The sequence below is a fragment of the Morone saxatilis genome, unplaced genomic scaffold, assembly GCF_004916995.1.
Source record: "Morone saxatilis isolate NCDOM2014 unplaced genomic scaffold, NCSU_SB_2.0 Contig11, whole genome shotgun sequence".
Taxonomy (NCBI): Eukaryota; Metazoa; Chordata; class Actinopteri; family Moronidae; genus Morone; species Morone saxatilis.
In genome coordinates this window covers 13,861,765-13,882,569 of record NW_023339663.1, presented here as the reverse complement: position 1 = coordinate 13,882,569, position 20,805 = coordinate 13,861,765, and the positions used below count along the sequence as shown (strand labels likewise).

Sequence of the window (20,805 nt, the reverse complement as noted above, 5' to 3'; positions counted from 1 at the left end):
TGTATCGTGCACATGTTCAGTATAAAGCTGTTTGTTTTCACAACTTTTAAATCTGCTGATAAACAGAAACAGTTTCCTTCTCAGCAGAAAGTCACAGAGAGGTAGTGTGAGCAGAAATATGAATGTCAAATCACACAGAGTACAAAAAAACAAGTCTATAAGCATGTTCTTATATTTACTCATTAGTGGATGCATGACCGATGACTCCCCTTTGGTTAACATCCTCTCCGTCTAAGTAAAACCCTTCAAGTCATTTTATTTATGTATGTATTTATTAATTTATTTAGTAGAGTCAAGCATGGGTTTTAAGGACATAAATGAGAGCACTGCTCTGAGCTACTTTTTTTCTCTCTTCTTTCTTTTTCATCAAGAGTTCATAGAAATGTTTCAAGCATACATGTGACCTTTGCTGTACGACAGTCCTTGATATGGTAAACATTAATCCATTCATATTACTATTTTATGCTCTGAATACGTGTCATATTATTTCCTATCAGCCGTACAAAACCTATACAGAATCCAGCTTGTTCCTTTATGAATTAAATAAGAAGCAATACTGATTCCTGACATGCTGTCACACTGAGCAGGAGAAAAACAAGAAATGAGAAAGCCATCATCTATCATTGAATGCAATTATGAAATCTATCAAAAAGGAGGATATAAAAAGGACCAGACTAGTGTTAGCATTCTTGAACTCTGATATTCTGTGCATATAACTCTGGTTACATTCTTGATGACTGGCTACAATAAAAAATGTTATTCAATAACATTTAGTTCCGCATTATAACTTGTAAGCAAACGTGATTAGCCAGATTAAATTTGCTAGAACTAGTAAATATATATAATTGCATTGTTTAAGACTCCTAATTGTAGATCTCCATTTGCATCATTAGTTCATTGAACACTTGTGTAAACACAGTAATAAACTCTCACTGAAAAGCTAATAAACGTCTATTGGCTGCCTTTAGTTCGGACTACATACTACAGCAATGTGGCTGCCACAGAGTGATTTTGATAAATGACTTTATTACTTGTTTGGGTGTTGAGGGAAGATGTTTTTGTGCTGCCCAGTACATTAGTTCTTTGTCCTTACAGAATGATGCCAGCAGACTTCACCCAAGGCAGACAGTACATTATACTGACTGGTCTGAGGAAAAGAAGCACCTTCTCTATTTTTCTAGGCCCAAGGAAATTGTCTGTCCCTAAATGATGCCTCAGGGTTTTATACAGTGCATTGTCACCTGGATTAGTGGGCTATGCTATTTTGGGAATGAGTACTTGGCCACCTTCTGGCTGCAGGATGGCTTGATGGGTAAGGACACTGTCCCAAACAAGGACGCAGGTAGAGCGAACATGACAGGTGGTGTCCATCCCACTCAGTATGTCCTGAACTTTCAAATTCCTGAGTCTGGATTTCTGGGGAATCAGTTTCTTTGTTAAATGGGCAACACCAACTAGCCCAAATTAACTGATAAAATAAGTTGTTGGTCCACTCTCTGTTAACGCCACACAGCAGCATATTCTGATCTGACGCCCCTATTGGCAAGACCCGATTTGGCTAAAGTAAAGCAATGATCGTGGTCATGCTTTATTTTTTTAAAGTTGATTGTTGGTTCAAAACAAGAAACAAACAGCGGTCTCCTGATTACTTCCTCCATGCCTCCCATCAAATTTTTTATAGACAGAGGGCTTTGTCCTTTGAACGCAGCTGTGTTCCTTCCTGAGACAACTGATGCTGTTGTTCTTCTTGAGAGGACAGTCTCTGAATACTAGTTAATAAAGGCAAAAATGCCCCTAACATACTTGAACAAGACAAGAGCCTACAGCAATGCTAGCGGCTCTACTTAGAAACAGTGCTGCTATGAGCTAAATATTTATGTAAGGGTGCGAAAATGCCCATAATGACCGTTGCTATCATGCTGAAGTTTAGTAGTTATAATGCTTACTGTGTTCATCATTAGTTTACCGTGTTAGCTTGCTAACATTTGGGAATCAGCCACAAACAACCCAAAGTACAGACAAATAGATGAATGTTACTGGTAGTTATATCTGTACCAATGTCATGGCAATGCAAACAATAGTTGTCAAGATATTTCTCTTAAAACTAACAACTGTCAACCTCACTGTGGTGCTAGAAGTCTTTAGGGATCATCCTCTGGAAACAGTGAATATCTGTTCAGAATTGGCAATCAATCCAACTGTTACTTAGATATTTTAGTCTGGACCAAAGTGGCCAAAGTGACCAATCGACAATAAGTCATGGTTAAAAAAAACAGCATATGCATCACTTAGTGTTAAGTTTTGTTGAAAACAATATAACAGAAAAATAAAAATGTACTTAAACTACACAGTGTACACCTAGATCTATCATAATATCTAATATCTATCTAATATCTAATAAACAGATTTTTTCATGATTCAAAGCTACTTTTGTGACACACAAGATTGGATGTTCAGTATGTAGTCTTTTTTGTGGTTCACTTTTGGCTTATTACAGAGAAAACACTTTAACTTCTCCCCAGGGAGTGCTCTCTTCCCCAACAAATCTCATGCTAATACCATCAGGCCCCAGGTAGAGCCCAGCCAGAGTGTAAGCGTAGCTGGAATCAGACACAGGGCTTGTCACTGATGACTCAGACAGTCCCTCAAGCCCAACACAATTTGGAGCACAGGACAGCCACCATTGCTCTACCTCAGCATATTCACGTAGTGTGTGCTCAGAATATCAAACACACAATCAGCACGAGCAAGTTTGGAAGTCCTGTATGTTAATTTACAATGATATTTTGAGCAACACACTCTGTCATATATGAACCACTCTATCACAAATAAGAGCCAATTAGATGCCAAGCATGAAAACCTTCATGTAATAAATGAGCAGCATATCCAGGATAAACCTGTCTGATGAGAACAGAGAGAAAAATTCAGCCAAGTTGTTCTTAATGTGATTCATGTTCTGTATGCGGGGAGTTCAGTCAATTAAATTTGCATTCCTACAAGGATTTTTTTCCCCCTGCTTTCTCGATTCCTTAATGGATGATTTCTGAACTTGTTGACCCATTCACCACTGTTAGTATAGAGCTAATAATCCTGAAGAGACTCTGGACTGGATGTGCACATTATGTAATATTAATAGTGAAACATATTGTAAACACAACAGGTAAAGGCAAGGAAATAGAAATCTACAATTAAGATATATCTGTAAAATTGATTTTTAGTCTGAGAGTTCAGACTGTCTGTTTGCAGTTAGGTGCTTTTTGTGAGTGTGTTAATCAATACAACACATTAAATACAGAAGCAATGAAATGAAACTAAGCTGGTCCACAAAAAGAAGTGTATTATTGAGGTTGACCTAAATTAAAGTTGATGGCCACCTTATGGCAACTTATGCATGGTAATAATTTTCACATTTGTAATGCCTTTGTATAAATATTTAACTTGGCACTTACTGTATATAAGCTACAACCTGCATCCGTTTTTTGCACATCTTTTTTGAATTTGACAAATATTGTATAGGAATAACATTCTACATAGGATTTAAAACAAAACAAAACAAAAACAATGAAAAACTAGGGATTTGAACATGGAAACAGAATTTAATATTTGAATCATAATAGAGCTTTCAGACCTGGCCCTGCTATTGAGAATGCTGGAACAGAACCATTATTATTTTTTAATTTATTACACCTGTTTATATCACATGTCATAATGTTTGTGAGGAATTGTTTTACCTTTGATGTTTATGCTTCACTGAATGCCTTCCCCTGTGTATTGATTAACAAAACAAAGGTACCACTCATTTAAGTCATTTAACAACCAAACTAACTACCATTTCTTTTTATGGAAGTAAATTTGATTGCAGTGTTTGTGTTCAACTAGCTTGCTGTTTAAATCTAGTTGATGTTTGTATGACAACTAAAACATGCATTTTCACTTTCACAAAACTCATCTTTCACACCAGTCTGATCATCCCAAAGAAGATTGTGTCTTTCTTTGTGTGCAAAACAATAATTTCTAAACTGCAATGAATACAAGTAATGCCCTCGATTTGACCAGTACAAGAAGTCACAGGAAGCACTGTAGCACCATCTACTGGTGTCAAAATGTAGCCTATTAAGCACTGATAAAAATACAACCCAAATTAGTTTGAAGTTTTCAGTGTTAAGCTCATTCATTCTTTTATGAATGGTTCAATATTTGCTCTGCTTAGACTTGAAAAATGAAAATATACTGTCAGGCTTTTTCATGTAGTCCAACTTTAATTAACTTTAATAAGTTACACTATAAATTAAATAAGACTCTCCCAATGGTTTCTATTCTTCTGTGATGGCTAAAATTAAATTTGTAATTTACTTCTTGTAATTACATTTGAGTACTCAATGATAAATTTTCTCAAAGCCGTATGACGGATATATTCTCTTTGCATTACTTTGTGAAAATTGGGTCATTTATCATCTTTAACTGAACAATTCACAAACCCAGGGAAAAATATTATAGGATATAATTATAAAACTGTTTAACTCACTTAACTCTTGTTGCATGCTCAGTGTTATTGCTGCATATAATATGCATATCATCAGCACAATTTAACACTTTGGCATTATGAGGGATTCTACAGAGGAATTTATCTGTATTTGGCTCTATTCATCATTTTCTCTATCTACATAATGTGTTCAGTCCCTGGTGACAGAAAGCCCTTCCACAGCCGAATACTCCCATCATGATACTTGAAGGTAAAGGTGGTGCAAGATGGATGCTGCATATTTGTCTCATGTGATAGAGCCCTTTGTCTCACAGCATAGGGAGTTCATTTTGTCTTTTGCCTTCTTGGAAATTCTAGATTTATCCTCATGCTTTTTCTCCCTCAGGTCAATTACAAAGGCCACCATTTTATCACTTGGTGAACTTACTGTTGTCCTTCTGGCAAGACACACAGTTCTGTGTTTTTGTCATTGCATTCCTCAGGTCTTGGTCTCAGCATCATTTAAACTACCCTTACTCTGGCTTGTTCCATAATTTATTATTTCCTAATTATGCAGCCTACAGTGTTTCATTAAACAACAAATGCTGCTATAAACTTCATTTATACTAAAGTACACCTCTTACCAGATCTATGTCTTCTTACATATACCGTCTATGAAATCAGATCAGTTCAGAGTTTAATGACACAATGGGGTCATATCTGTTTTGTTCATATCTAGTCAAATAAGAGTGACAGTCAAGTTAAAATTTGGATGCACATTCACTCACTTTGATGCGTCACTGCAGTGGAGTTGATTATTTATTCATTTAAATAAAATCAGGTTGGACATTTTCATTTAAGTGTTCAAATATATTGATTGATAGTCAAGTTGGGTAATATTCTTGCTGTTAGAAACAGCAGCTGACAAAACTAATTTCCCCACGAGGTTCTAGTCAGTAGCTGTCCAGGAGCTTTAGATCATATCACACAATCTCCTTTTTTTTGCTGAGCACTTGAGGGACTTCTCATCCAACATGGCTTAAAAGTTGAGATTAACAGCTGCTGTTTCCAAGGTCAAGATTTTCAATAAAATATAAAATCAAAAACTTTTTTCCATCTCATAAATGACATGTTTTATTGTTTCTATTAATTAAGGAATCAGTCATATAATTAGGGGATTAGGAGATTGATCTCCAAGCACTATAATGTGGATGCCCTTATTAGTTGAGATGAGATGGGTCAGATGTAGAGGACAAACCATTCCACATGAATTATAAAAATGTGTGTTAAGTGTTAAATATTGAATCTGCTTTACATTTAACTGCCTTTTAAATAGATAAGTCTGTCTACCCACATTTGTATTGGACCACTCAGTAAATAAATGTAAGGGTTTTAGGTTTGTTTGTTTTACATAAACATGTTACCAATTACATGAAGAACACATTTAAGGTCTTATGAAAAAGTATTATTGTGTCTGTGGCTAAAATGTCGAAATATAGTTTCTACATCTTAATATGAAAGATACAAACAAGGTTCAAACAACATCATTAGATCAGTGAAGCGCACATCAAAGAGAAACAAAGCAAACCGCTCTGATGAAATGATATTCACACAAGCTCCGACTGGAACTGTTCTGTTTTTCCTCGAGTGCAAAGATAGCCTTTGCTGACTTTGTTGGCACACTGGGCTTAATTAACTTGGAGTGAAGTGTTTACTGTCAGACAACTGCCTTCATTTTGCTTTTGATGAATGATTGATGCCCCTCAGGAGTGAAGCAGCAAATGAGTGCAGGCATAGAAAAAGACCTAATGCTCCCTAGACTAACAAATTATAAAATAAACATGATGAACCAAATATCTTTGAAAGTGATGGAATTAGGTATATCAGTGTGTGTCAATAAGAAACCTATTTGTTAAACTTTACTCAGTGATTAGATAATGTACATATGAGTGCATAAACAACACAGTCTTACAGTGTTATTGTGTTATTCTTTTGTGTTATTCTGTGAGTCTCCAACTCGCACACCCTGATCGACGTTCTCATATAAAGAGAGCAAATAAGCTAAGGCATTTCCTTTCAACTCAAATGGTCTGACTTTTCTCACTGTTTTGCTTTTGTTATTGTTATTGTGAAATTGTGGTTAGTTTCACCGCTCTTCAAGTGTATAAGGATATTGAAACGAAACAGTCTGTGTAGGGAACATCACTCTTTGGCTGTTCTCGATTCATAACATAAACAATCTATGAGAAAGGTTGACGCTGCTTCAATTTGAAGGGTTGGAAATAAAGATTGGAAATAACTGATCTCAGAACAGTAAATATGAGTAAGATGTGTATTGTGTCAGTCCAGTTTGTACTAAGCACATAGATAATTTACCACTAAACACAATGTCAGTACAAAGAGTCCCTGACACACTCACTATGCAGGTTTAACCATGTCACAACAAGTCAGTGGAAATGCACTAGCTAACAGTTTCAACTTGTTATCATTAACTTTGTAGATTTAACAGTGCCTTTACGCCACAGTTACTCATCAGTGCTGTACATGTTCATTCCGGAAACAAACTTTGCCAAACTATTTTAATAAGTGCATTTCTTATCTGGATTATGTTCATCATCACCACAGTTTATCTTGCATAATGGGCAGCACAGTGTAACCTGAGCCACAAAGAGGCGTTCCCAGTCTGGTATCGCCCAGGAGTCATTTACCGGCAGATGGAGGAAGTGACTCATCTAGCCAAGTCAATGTGAACAATAACATGGGTGTCGTATTCTCAGTAGTACACACAGAACCTCTTTTGGTAACACCCCACACCTTCTATTCCACTGTAAAATCGCCTCAGACAAACAAAATGAGATCATGAAATAAAGTGCAGGCTGCATCAGATAAAGATCTGAACACAGAGTCTGAATAGTCTATAAAAAACCTGCACTGAAAGAAGGGAAATAGTTTTAAATTTTTTCAGAATGGTGGTGCTACGGGAAAAGTAAGGTCACTATAAACATCCATTATCCTCGGGAGCTCCTTAATATCCACTGCAAATTTTGCCATTGGTTTTCTATGTCGTTAAACACAGTAAATGTAAGTGAGAATGCATATGCATGAATACATAATGTAGTTGTTTCTCAACTGAAAGACTTGAGTTCTATGTCAACAGCAATCAATCCTCTTCCTGTGGCATCCTTGAGTGAAACCACTAAATCCCTACTGGCTCTTGAGTCGATGCCCTGTAGCTATCTCTGTTGTAGAAGAGGGCATGAAAATTGAGTCACCCTGAGAGGATCAATAAACGTTCACAGATGAATTTACAGTCCAGTCAGTCTTGCTCTTCTGTTATGTAAGTCAATTTCCCATGGAAGACCATTTTGACCAAAACAGATTAAAAGGCAAGAATACAAATAAAAAATCCTTACAGTGAGGAAAAATGATGAAATTAAAAGTCATGAAAATGCTTGACTCACTCATAATTGTACCTTTAAATTATGAGATTAAAAATCAAAATTGGGATAGGAAGAGTCAATATTATGAGATAGTAGCCTACTTCAAAGTTTTCACACTACAGTTTTGTCTCACATAATGTTTTTACTTTAAATCATGAAAAGTCAAAATTATTAGAAAGTTCAAAATCAAGGGATAGTGCAATTGAACACACTTTTGATGATTTTGACTACAAATTAAGAAATGAAAAGTCACAATTTTGATTCACTATGTCATATATCATTTCAACTTTAAATGATGACATAGCCCACCAAGTCAAATCGGAAAAAAAATAATTTCTCATACTATGTCTTAATGCACATCTTTTTCATCTATATTTGTCTTTACCTGGAGAAAATTATTCCTTCCATTGTTTCTCTATATCCAACTGCAAGAAAGAGAAAAAAAAAAAATAAAAAAAATAAAAAAAAACCTAACACAGACTGATTTTAGTTGGCCAGTAATCCTGTGACTTGTCCCCGCACATCTCCAGATAACACAGAAGAGAATAAACCCTCTGGGTAGGACACCTGACATGTTGTTCTGGGCACAGCAGATTGTGAAATGTGGTTTTGGTACGTGACGTGGGCAGGGTGGGATGATGACGTTGGACACACGCTCCACACAAAAATCGGCTTCCGCATGACGTCGGCGACCAGTCAGCATTCTTTCTTCGGTGCAGCCGGTTGCTACCGCCGCTCGTCCGTCGGGTTTTCTGCTCTTTTTTGACGATAATACTCAACCTTTCTAGGGTTTAACCGCGACTTTTTGAACTCTTTTCTAAATCTGTATTTATTTTTTTATTTTCTTATCTCTTTGTCGACAAGACAACGATTACACTGACGTCCCTTTTGTAAAGGTAAGATACGTCGGTGTTTTTCTCGCCAGGCTAACAGTCGGCTAACGGCTAGCTGCCCGATCGGGTCGGAAGTTCGTCTTTGTTGATGAGCGTTGTGTGTTTAACATACGTGGATGTTTAAGTTGGGCGTTTGCCAACTTCGCTGATGTAGAAAAGTTGAGCCGAATTGTTTTTTATGATCGAGAAAAGGAGTTGTTTATAGCTCGTTAGCCGTTAGCTTACCGGCGGCCTACAGAACAAAACCCCTCAAGATGTCGCTGAGTGGACATCCGGTGTCTGAACAAAGACCTCATAAAACCAGCTGATGGGACTAATTACTGCTTTACATTAAAGCTAGATTCTATCTGGATTCATACCGATTCGGTTGAATTATAATAAATGTGCGTGTTACGTTAATTACCGTTTTAAACACGACGTTTAAATTTTTTTTTTTTTTTCGTAAATCATATAATTAGGCGACATGCGTAGGAACCACGTACTTATTTTATTTTATTCCAGATTCTCCGGAATAATTACCCGGACCGGTTTCTAATCACCCTGAAGCGGCTGGAAACCGGTCCGGGTAATTATATCGAGGCACATGTAACGTTAGCTAATCCAGGTCTGGTGTCGACATCGTAACGCGGTGTCGTTTCCTGTCGCGCTGCCCTCCGTGATATTTGGGTCAGGTTCAGGTTATACAAGGTGAGCGTGGTTTAACCCGGTTTAACGTCAACTAATGTTTTCGCAGTCGCGGGAGACGGCGGGTCGGGGTTATGGTCGTGGAAAAACACAACGATTTTTGGGGGAAACAAAAACGTCGACGCAAACACCGCCGACGTAACATGCTATCACGTAGCTAGGCTAACACTGCCCCACTTTCACATCCACTTGTACGGACACGTGTAGGCGCTCGTGTGCTCAGCCATTTGACGGGAGTCTCGTAAATAGATGAACAAACTAAAGCTACCGTGTCACATGTTTATCGTGTTTCGGTTGTGCTCGATGCCTCTTCGTGTGTTTGTGCTGTCAGGTAGTTTGCTCCTGTGTAACTCTGTCTGTCTGTCTCTTGTTGCAGGTCGCTCTTTCCTGTCCTATTCCCAGAACATCATTCTTTTCAGATACTTTTGTCAAGCCGCCAAAGTGGAGAGTGTCGTCGCACCAGGGGGTCCTTCTCGTTTCAGGTATTAAAGACTCGCCCGTTTCACACATGACTTATTCATACTGAGAAATATCTCCAACAGCTCACATAAAGGCTAAGGCTCACATTTCATTATATTAAGTTAAAACCGTTTTCCTTTTTTTTTTTTTTTTATCATCACAGCGTGGGGGGAGGAGGTGGGGGTGCACCTCAGCACTATCCCAAGACTGTCGGCAACAGGTGATTGTTTGTTTTAAAATGTCCTTTCACTTGGTACACTTAGACACTAGTCTTTATTGAAATTGGGCCTTAATTGCATTCACACATATGTATTCTTTGTTTACATCGACACATCTGGGGGATACTGTTGTCTGTGGCTTCTTTAGTCCCCGAATATACTGGTTATGTCTGTACACCCTGTTTGGGTAGTGATTTCCTGTTTTATTTTATTTTTAGGATAAAGTTTCTTATTTGGAGAGTAGATATTTTGCAGCTCTTACTTTGAAATTTCATGACCTGCATTGGCAGTTGTCATTTTGATACAACAGCTGGCAGCATGTTAACTAAAAGGGTCTTTTCACTGTAATTGTGATTCTCAAATGACTTGAACATGTACCATGACGAGTCATGTAACGATCACAGTTTGGCTCGGAGCAACATATTTGCAATTTGGGTTTAAATGGACACCCCATAATAACATACTTACAGCAGACATGTCGAGACCATTTATTACGTCTGAAGGATTTAAACAATAGAGTATCTGATGGTGTCACTGTCTGTGAAACCTGCCTTTTCTCATATGGTTACATCTGCGTAGTGATTAAAATCAGATTTAACTATCAAGCAGATTTTAGTGTTTAGTGGCATTGCTGTACGGGTTAATTGGCCTTTGTACCTCAAGTAATCAGGGTTAAATACTTGTGATATAAGGTTATGTTTTCCCTATAATTGTTTATGTATTGTAACATTGACTGTTTTGTGTTCATTATAGCGAGTTCCTGGGGAAAACCCCAGGTTCTAGCGTTCAGAGATGGTTACCTTCTCGACGCACTAGACGAGATGCCAACTCCTCCAACGAGAAAGGGCAAAATGATGCAATCTTCAGGAAAGTGAGAGGGTATGTTTCCATTCAAATCCATATTAAGCTGATCAAGATAGAACATTTCAAATGAGATTAGTTGAATTGATGTTGTATATTGTCTGTGAATGTTTGTTTTTTTAAGCTCTTGTCCTTCCTCTTCATTAGCATACTTAATAAGCTGACTCCTGAGAAGTTTGACAAACTATGCCTGGAGCTCCTCAATGTGGGTGTAGATTCCAAACTTGTCTTAAAAGGAATCATCTTGTTGGTGAGTATTCTCTTTTACTGCCCTTAGATTGACTCATAACCCATTAAAATAGGCACTTCATTTGTAATTTTCTTTTTCTCTTACTTTAGATTGTTGACAAAGCCCTCGAAGAGCCCAAGTATAGCCAGTTATACGCTCAACTATGTCTACGCCTGGCAGAGGATGCACCAAACTTTGAAGACCCATCAACAGAAACTCAAGAAAAACAAAAGCAGAATACCGTAAGAGTATTTTTATTTTTTATTTTTTTCCCTCAACATTTGGATTGCACAACAATATTGGCTAACTTTCTGGTATTTTGTGTTTTCCAGACCTTCAGAAGGCTTCTGATTTCCAAGCTTCAGGATGAGTTTGAGAACCGTGCCAGAAATGTTGAAAGTAGGGGAATTAATTTTATACATGTGGTCAGTTACAAAATACATTTGGTCATGTGTTTAATTGTTCCATATTTTAAATTGTTCTTGTTTTTCCCCCTGTAGTCTTTGAAAAAGATGACCGCCCACTCACCTCTGAGGAGGAGGAGCAGCGTGCTATTGCAAAGATCAAGATGCTGGGCAACATCAAATTCATTGGGGAACTTGGAAAACTCAACCTTATCCACGAATCTATCCTTCATAAGTGCATCAAAACAGTACGTTCTGTTAAATAAAATGTGTTTAGGTGTCACTGAACTATGTTGTGTTCTTAGAGGGTTTGTTAGTCCTTCTGGAGAAAGAGAGCAATGTCTCATTCACAGGCTGTCAAATACCTCTGCTTTTGATGAGCACAACCTGCTGGGACTCGCACCAAGCCACTTGGTTTTTCATGTGCCGTAACCCAAAGCGTCGGTATTTGACAACTTGGGAATGTGACTAAACATAAATTATCTTTCTCCATGATGACCGACCCGATCTTCAATTTGTGTGATCCCTAAATCGGCTTAAAGTGCCGTTCTGAAAGCATCCCAACAATTAAATGTCCTCAGTCACCTCAACATTTTTGGAAGCAATCAAAGTAAATTGTATTGAATATTTCTCTTTTCTTTTTAAGCTTTTGGATAAGAAGAAGAGAGTCCAACTCAAGGATATGGGTGAAGATTTGGAATGCCTCTGTCAGATAATGAAAACAGTGGGACCTAAACTTGATCATGAAAAGGCTAGGGTGAGTATGTGGAGAACACGCAAATACTTGTCTTGTCTTAAATTCCCCTTGTTCCATTTACTAACATACATTCTCTTTCCAGTCTTTGATGAATCAGTACTTTGGTCGCATGCACTCCTTAACAACCAACAAGGAGCTGCCAGCTAGGATTCGTTTCCTGCTCCAGAATACAGTGGAGCTGCGGGAGAACAACTGGTCTCCTCGCAAAGCTCATGTTGACAACGGACCAAAGACAATCAACCAAGTTCGTCAGGATGCAGTAAAGGTTAGTCTGCTTGGTCCACTTTGGGATGATCGGTCTGCTTAATAATAATAATAATAATAATAATAATGGGGTTCAGGTCTAGTAGTGCACATGCTTAAATTTTGACTGTGTTGCAGGACTTGGGTGTTTTTATTCCACCTGCAAACGATGGTATGCGGAATGAATTCTTCATGGAAAACTCCTCCTTCTTGCCAACAAGGATCAAGTTTGACAGGGAAACTCTCGGTGGGCTGGCTGATATGTTTGGACAAATGCCTGGTATGTCGCGAGCGATAAAGAGATTGTTACACTACTGCCATGACACTAAGTATCGATCCCCTCTAGCAACGTTTTAATGTTTTGTCGTCTTGTTTTATGTAGGAAGCGGCATCGGCACAGGGCCAGGGGTCATTCAGGACCACTATTCCCCTACCATGGGACGTCACCGCACAAACCCGCTCTACAATGGCCATATTGCGAACGGCAACGGTTCACACCAGCCTCAGTTTGAAGCGGGAAGCAAACCATTCATAAAACCAAACCAGGTACATGGAGTACATCTACAGTGTAATTAAGTACTTTGTAATGGTAAATTCATTGTCTTCATTGCTAAATCTGTGAAATGTGTTTTTTATTTTTTAAAGGGGCAGAATTCACCAGTTTTCAACCACAAACAGAATCACTCGGTGCAGATGCAGTCCAAGGATATGGCTCCACGTTTCAGCAAGAAGGGCAAGGTCAATGCTGATGAGGTACAACCACTTGCAGTTATAAACTAAGATTATGATTGTCTTTGCTTTTTGAGTTTTGTATGTTGGAGTAGTCTGGGCTCCATTTTAAATAAATCCTATTGTTTCTGCTGGATTATGTTTAATACCTTCAGTCATGAAATGTGGAGTAATATGTGTGCGGTATTTTATTTTTTGTTGTCTTCCCCCCTTCAGATCAGTCTGAGGCCAGCACAGTCGTTCATCTTGAATAAAAAACAAGTGCCGAAGCTGCAGCCACAGATGACTGTGATTCCTTCCCAAGGTTCCCCACTAGGACAGGTAACATTTTTTACTTACTTTACTTAAAACAAGCTGTTAAACTGGTAATTCCAGGCAACATGTATTAATTTGGATTTCTTTGTTTAGTCTCCGCAGCTCGGCCTGAAAATCAACCCTCCTCCTATTCAGGAAAAACCTGCAAAGTCCAATAAAAAGGCTCCTCCTACAAAGGAAGAGTTGCGCAAAATGACAGTAAGTTTGTCATACTCTGTGCTTCCTTCATGCACAATATACTGTGTGTCTAGCAAACAATATCTGAATGTACTTTCCTTTTGTAGGAGACCTTGGTGGCAGATTACCTGAACAACAAGAACATTGACGAGGCAGTGAATGCTGCGAGGGAGATGAAGGCTCCAAAACACTTTTTGTCTGAGATGCTGAACAAGATTGTGGTCTACTCCCTTGATCGTTCAGATGAGGACAAGGAACATGCAAGCACCCTGATCCATGCGCTCTGCACTGAGGGCATTGTCACTGGTGAAAACCTAATGCAGGTCAGTGTTGTAGTTTAAAAATAAAAATCAGAATATAAAATACTGAGACTATGTTTTTGCTATCTGAATATCGATATGTAACTGTTCTGATTTATTTGACAGGCCTTTTTGGGTGTTCTGGACCAGTGTCCTAAGATCGAGGAAGAAGTCCCACTGGTGAAGTCCTACCTGGCACAGTTTGCAGCTCGCGCCATCATTGCTGACTTGGTCAGCATTGCAGATTTGGCTCACCAGCTGGAGAATGGTGCACATTTCCCATTGTTCTTGCTCTGCTTGCAGCAGATGGTCAAACTGAAGGACCGTGATTGGCTGGCTGACCTGTTCCAGCAGAGCAAGGTCAACATGCAGAAGATGCTACCTGGTATGTCTGAACCCACTCTGACATATTTATACCGCATGTCATTCATTTCAATGAAGCCGTTCTAAGAAAAGTTTTCATTTCTAAATATCAATCTGTTGCTGCTACTGATGGGTATGTTTTTCTCCTCCTTTAGAAATTGACCAAAACAAGGACAGGATGCTGGAGATTCTGGAGGGCAAAGGCCTCAGCTTTTTGTTCCCCCTCATGAAACTGGAGAAGGAGCTTCTGAAACAGATCAAAGTAGACCCGTCTCCACAGTCCATCTACAAGTGGATCAAAGACAACATCTCTCCTAAACTCCACACCGACAAAGGCTTTGTCAACATTCTCATGACCAGGTACGGCAGTGAACAATGTTTCTAACGATCAGCCAATACTGTGTTGGTTAATCTAACCCTCAACAATAGATTTGGATATTCAAGTATTTCATATTGATTGTCTTCTTGCCTGCCAGTTTCCTGCAGTACATTGCTTATGAGATCAACCCCGACGATGATGAAGAGCAGCTCGCGGCACCCAGCAAAGAGCAGCTGGATGACGAGAAGCAACTGCTGCTGTCTTTCAAGCCAGTGATGCAGAAGTTCCTACACGATCACATCGACCTGCAAGTCAGTGCGATGTACGCCCTGCAGGTCCACTGCAATGCCAAGGGTTTCCCCAAAGGTACGTACACGCACTTGTTCAGTACAGCAGCTTTAACCCCAAGTGAGAAAAGGTATTAACGGTTCTTTTTGTCCTTCTAGGCATGCTGCTGCGCTACTTTGTAAACTTTTATGACATGGAAATAATTGAAGAAGAAGCCTTCCTTTCATGGAAAGAAGATGTCACCCAGGAGTATCCAGGGAAGGGAAAAGCATTATTTCAGGTAATTTTATGTACATTAATGCATCCCACTTGTGTTGAACTCCCATATAATTGGTTTGCTCAAAATAACTGAACCTAATGGTGATACTGTGTTTTTAATGGTGCAGGTGAACCAGTGGCTGACCTGGCTGGAGACTGCAGAAGAAGAGGAGTCAGAGGGTGAAGATTACTGAGGAACAGGCTAAAGCCATGTGTTATCAGGATGCAATGAAAGATTTTTTTCTTTAACTTTTTTTTTTCGTCCTCATAATATGCCCCTTCCTCTCTCAACCCAACTCTTTCCCTCTTCCTCTTGTTTATAAATATTTTCCAACCACTGTTACACTTCATTCCACTATGAAATGTTTGCCAGATCAAGCCAGCATCATCACCATCTTATATTTATGCTTTCCTTTTCTGATTATCAATCTTATTTGATGTCCTACAGCAGTTTTATACATTTCAATCATCCTGGGTTATGTTCTTTAACAGTAGGCAGTATTGTGCAGGAAACTGTGCCAGCACCGAAACCTGACCCATTTTATCACCTTTTACATCTGGTAGGAGTCACCAAGTGCTGCCATAACGATTAACTTAAAAACTGTTTACAAAAGAGAAGAGACTCTAACATATTGCAAAGAGAATTTTCTCATTGTTTTATCTACATTTGTTAATCAGTTTTTAGATGCACTTTGCTCAACATCATGAGTCGTTGCAATAGTAACATACACTTTCCTCGATTTGTTTAAACAATCCTAAGTTGCTGTTTTGTGCTGCCATGATTATAATTTTCTTGTGCTTGAAAGCAGACCATTGTGTCTGAAAATTCATAATAATCTGGATTTGATGATGTCTAACAATAATGGCCTGTTTTGTTTGCACAGTGTGATTTCAGTTACCATTTAGTCTAATGAATCAGGAGCTTTTTTTTTTTTATGTACAAAACTTCTGTGCTGTTAGGAATGAATCTGTGTGGCCTTTTTAATTTATCAATTCATATGGATATACCTCTAATGTATCTCGGACTATACTTGAATGTCTCGGTTTTAACATTGAGACAGCCAAAGCTTAGTTTCCTGTGCTACAGTTGTTCACCATGTGTGGAAATTTTACGTCAGTTTGCCATATTTGTCAAGTTTTTAAATGGTCTTTTTATCTTCATGAAATTATAAAGAATGCACTGTATATGTACACTTAAACCTTCTTTTGGAGTGTCACTGTAATGTTATATACAGGAAGTTTGAGTGTACAACTACAGATCAACCTTGAATAAAGTTTAACGGTTCATTTCATTGTCTTGACGATTTCTTTCCCCTAAATTTGTTGTTTTTACTTGCCCATCTTGAAAAATTTAATAAAGGTGCCATTTAAAAGCTATACATTTTTATTCCTAAAATCACTTGTTTTGGGGTGGATGATCTGCCATTTGGTGACACCTAACAGATGGGCTGACTGTCGATGAGACTGCACATTTCTAAAATGTATGCAACAAGAAATGCAACTCATGATTTTTAGATTACTCAAGCCTACCTAACCAGACTAAAGACAGCAGAGAAGCTGCTTGGCTCCAAATAAGTGCAGGAAATTGAGGTGCTCATTTAAACTTTGGAACCAAAATGACTAAACACTGCGTAACATCTTGTCAGTATGTACTGAGATAGTGACACTTGATACCAATCTAGCTTTTGGAGGACTTCTGTGAGCTACAATACAGACTATTTCTGATTGAGATCCATATTACTGTTATATAAAGGGATGCTAACTTGTTTAAACTTCCTAACAAATGGCCAATTATGACAACTTTCAATAAGTTGAAGACTGAAATCAATACACGTATCAGCTTTAAGGTTATGTTTGCAGTTAAGTTATACAAGAAATTGTAAAAATGTTAAGGACACCCTGATTTAAGTTTGCTGCTGAAGTGTTTTTACTAAACAAAGTTAGAAGAATGGACACAAGAAGAATCATAATCAGCAAAAATCAAAGTTGACAGCATTTTCTATTTGCTCCAGAATGAAATACAGAAGCAGAGGATCCACATCTTACACAATTCTTTGTTCTCTCTTTTCAATTTGACATTTTGTTGAAGCATCTTTCCATTTTTGTGTCAGTGTCTGACCATGTGAGATAGAAAATAGAGGTTTTACACCTTTTTAGTTCACTTCAAATTCATGTTTAACAAAACTGCATCTGTGAAGACAATTCCACACCAGGAGTGAGGAATACACCATAATGCTGTGCCCAAAAAAACAAAACAAAACAACCTACAACCTCTTCTAGGCTAACTCCAAGATATACGGACAGAAATCCCTGCTTTTAATAGAAAATAAGAAACGCAAATGTGGAGAGTTTTGTCATCATTACGCGGGACGAGTCTGTGAGGAAGATTTAATCGCTGTCGTCCTCATTGTTGGAGCCTTCAGGTTCAGAGGCGTTGTCAGAGCGGCGCGGGGAGCCCTCGTTGTCTGATCCCGCTTCCGATGCCCTGTCTGATCCTCGGTCAGACGCCGCAACGGGCGAACCGCGCCGTGACTCGTCATCTGATCCCGACCGACTCCTCTTGCTCTCGTTGTCTGACTGCTCTGAGTCGGACTGCCGCTGCACCCTCCTCTTCTTCACTGGACGGTCGCTGCCTGAGTCGTCATCCTCTGAGACCGAGTGCCGAGGGCTGCCCGCTGGGCTGCCCGCCGGGCTGCCCACAGGGCTGCCCGCCTCGCTGCCAGAGCGGTTCCTTTCTCCATCTGACTCGCTGTCGGACACAATGCGCTTCCTGTGTCCTCCGCCCTCTTCATCGGACCCCGAGCCGCTGTCTCTTTGGTGTCTGTATGAGAGAAAGTTTTCTGTTGATCTAGTAATGCTCTCAGCACTTATTTCAGTGCAAAAAAAGTTTATACTTTATACCTGTCTTCAGCTATTTTCAACCCATCCTCATCTGAAGAGGACTCAGAAGACGAGATGATGGCCTTAGACTTGATCTTTCCTTTAAGAGACGGTGGCAGACGCTCAGGCTGGGACTAAAAAGGAGAAAAATTTACAGAACTTAGGCCTGGCAACATATTTCAGAAGGACTTAAGGAACATTAACCACGATATAAGAACAGAAGCCAAGAAAACTCAAAAGACCTTTTCAATCCTCTTGCGTTCTTTGGGTTTACGTTGCTTCTTGGGTCGTGATCCTCCTTCCTCATCATCACTGTCATTTCCTCCTCTGGCAGGTCTAAAATGCAGGGCAACATTTACTCTGAGTATCTTATGTGACTTGTTCAGCAGTGATAAATAAACCACAGTGCAGCAGACTCACCTCCTCCTCTTCTTGCGCGACTTCTTCTCTCCGTCCTCGCCCTCCTCCTGCTCACTGCCACTGCCGCCCTTCCTTTTCTTCTTCTTCCTCAGTGGCAGGTCCTCGTCAGAGTCATCGTTGACGAACTCATCCATGTCTCCTTTCTTGCGCTTAGAGATGAAGAAAAGAAGTATTTATCCACTGCATTCAGTGCAGCTTAAGAGTCTGTTAATGAGTCTCCTATCAGTGCTAACACTCACACGTCCACCACCACTGCCTCCCTTCTTCTTTTCTTTCGCCATTTCCTTTGATCCCTCTGCGAAGGTGAGCAGGTTCTTGGTCTTCTCCACGTACAGAGCTCTCTGCTCCAGGAGCTTTTTCTGTTCCTCCACCTCTCTGCTCCGCTTTGCCTCCTAATGAATTTTAAAGGGGGACAAGCCAACCAATTAACGAGAAGCCTTTTTTTGTAGCTTAAAATAAAAACCTAGTCATGGTGAGCTGCTACCAAAAAGTTTTTACAGTTCCAAAAACTGTGGGAGCGCCATAAGTACCTGTTCTTTCATCATCTGCTGACGCAGCAGGTCCCTCTCCTGTTCTTGTTTGGCCCGAAGCTCCTTCTCCTCCTCATCCTGCTTTCTGGCTCTCGCCACATGGTACTGAGCCTGACTCAGCAGGTCAGAGCACTGCCTGCAATCCCACAATACACCCAAGCCCCAACTGATATTACAACCTGCACTAAATCAACACAACTCCAGCACAAGCCCCATGTAAAACATTACAATAAAATGTAGAGATGGAGCAATATACCAGCAAACTATTAATATCTGCTGATACTAGCTTTACAAAAACTACTTTTAGTGCCTGCATTGAGTGGGAAATTAGACTTTGTCAAAGTCAAAGAGTAATGTATGTTTTAATGTATTTAATTAAATTTAATAAACTTAAACTGCATTTGTAGTGAAAAACAAACCTACACACAGTTAGAAGACAATATGGGTGGAATAATAAAAAACATAAGTGGAATTATAGTTTGTATTTGTGTAGTTATTTCTGTTTCTTAAAAACAAACAAAACCACTCACTATTGTATTAATTACTATTCACTATTGTATTAAGCTGTGATGAGAGTAAATTGAGACTGACCTGGCCTCAGATGCAGCAAGGGCGAGGTCAAACCTCATCTTGTCTCCGGCCTTGCTGAGGTAACTGAAATACCTGGGAGAGGAGGAGGAGGAAGAGGGAAATGAAACTGCTGGATTAGGCACAGGACAGCCCGGGGATCAGACTGGGAGGAGGAGGGCTAAATCAAGTTTAATTCCAGTACCTGTGAGCCAGTTCCAGCTCTTTGACAGCACTGAGTACAGCCTTCAGGTTGCTCTTCTCATCTTTCAGCACAAGAGTTGCCAGTCTCTGAAGCACCAGGGCCACGTTGAACATCAGCACCGTGTCGCTGGGAGCCACGTGGCGGGCCTTGTTGAAAAACACATCGGAAGAACAAAGTTATACTCCCACCTCATATTGTAGCATAAAATAAAAGCCTTTCATTTTCGCGTCTTGTTACCTTCAGCAGCATCTGCTTGCACTCTTGGAGTTTCCCACATTTGAAGAGCGCCCTTGCGAGGTACAGCAGCACCTCCGTGTTCTGATATTTGTAAAATTTCTTCAGGCAGTTCTCATACTGTGGAGCAAAATAAAACAATCAAAAAACATGAACAAAGACAACCATTTTTATAAGTAATCACAAGTGAGGCCCCTCACCATCTGCACAGCGCTGATGTACTGCTTCTGTTCGACGTAGATGTGAGCCAGGTTTAGCCAGACGTCACTGATGTCTGCTGTGGCCTCCCTCACCTGCGCAAACACGTCACGAGCCTCTCTGAAGTAGCCCTTGTGGGCCAGGACGGCACCTAGACACAAGACATGTATGTTTAATACTTCATACTCATACAATAGAACTATTTAAAATATTTTAAAAAAGAACGAATAAAGCTCAACCGACCGATGCCATTGGCGGCATAGAGGTTCTTGGAGTCATTTCTCAGGACTTGTTTGTATATCGCCAGGGCTCGATCCTGGTGTCTCTTTTCCTGTCAAGACAAAAAAACACGCTCTATTATTTCCCTTCACAC

At 39.5% G+C, this 20,805-nt stretch overlaps 2 protein-coding genes across 2 annotated transcripts in view; one reads left to right on the top strand and one right to left on the bottom strand.

Moving 5' to 3' along the window:
* The first annotated feature begins 9,855 nt into the window (after nt 1-9,855).
* eif4g2a (eukaryotic translation initiation factor 4, gamma 2a) lies at nt 9,856-16,685 on the top strand. Its single transcript, XM_035682315.1, has 19 exons — nt 9,856-9,961; nt 10,910-11,035; nt 11,165-11,267; nt 11,357-11,488; nt 11,579-11,645; nt 11,747-11,898; nt 12,297-12,407; nt 12,490-12,672; nt 12,789-12,930; nt 13,033-13,196; nt 13,296-13,403; nt 13,596-13,700; nt 13,788-13,892; nt 13,979-14,194; nt 14,297-14,555; nt 14,689-14,893; nt 15,010-15,218; nt 15,299-15,420; nt 15,527-16,685. The coding sequence occupies exons 6-19, from the start codon at nt 11,815-11,817 to the stop codon at nt 15,590-15,592; spliced, it is 2,079 nt and encodes a 692-aa protein (XP_035538208.1). The 5' UTR covers nt 9,856-9,961; nt 10,910-11,035; nt 11,165-11,267; nt 11,357-11,488; nt 11,579-11,645; nt 11,747-11,814; the 3' UTR covers nt 15,593-16,685.
* ctr9 (CTR9 homolog, Paf1/RNA polymerase II complex component) overlaps nt 15,658-20,805 on the bottom strand; it is a 10,180-nt gene continuing 5,032 nt past the window's right edge. Inside the window, exons 13-23 of the mRNA XM_035682314.1 lie at nt 20,676-20,765; nt 20,435-20,583; nt 20,238-20,354; nt 20,001-20,146; nt 19,820-19,891; nt 19,229-19,364; nt 18,938-19,090; nt 18,699-18,847; nt 18,521-18,614; nt 18,300-18,412; nt 15,658-18,219 (exon numbers count right to left, since the gene is read on the bottom strand). Coding sequence (XP_035538207.1) covers nt 17,787-18,219; nt 18,300-18,412; nt 18,521-18,614; nt 18,699-18,847; nt 18,938-19,090; nt 19,229-19,364; nt 19,820-19,891; nt 20,001-20,146; nt 20,238-20,354; nt 20,435-20,583; nt 20,676-20,765 — 1,652 coding nt within the window. The 3' untranslated portion in view covers nt 15,658-17,786. The remainder of the gene's footprint in view (nt 18,220-18,299; nt 18,413-18,520; nt 18,615-18,698; nt 18,848-18,937; nt 19,091-19,228; nt 19,365-19,819; nt 19,892-20,000; nt 20,147-20,237; nt 20,355-20,434; nt 20,584-20,675; nt 20,766-20,805) is intronic.

What these genes read in the sequence shown, in the direction of transcription:
- eif4g2a (XM_035682315.1), top strand. Translation starts at nt 11,815, where the DNA reads ATGCTGGGCAACATCAAATTCATTGGGGAACTTGGAAAACTCAACCTT. An exon ending in GCAAGGTCAATGCTGATGAG is followed by an intron (nt 13,404 to 13,595) that starts GTACAACCACTT and finishes TCCCCCCTTCAG; the next exon opens with ATCAGTCTGAGGCCAGCACA. An exon ending in CATGCAGAAGATGCTACCTG is followed by an intron (nt 14,556 to 14,688) that starts GTATGTCTGAAC and finishes CTCCTCCTTTAG; the next exon opens with AAATTGACCAAAACAAGGAC.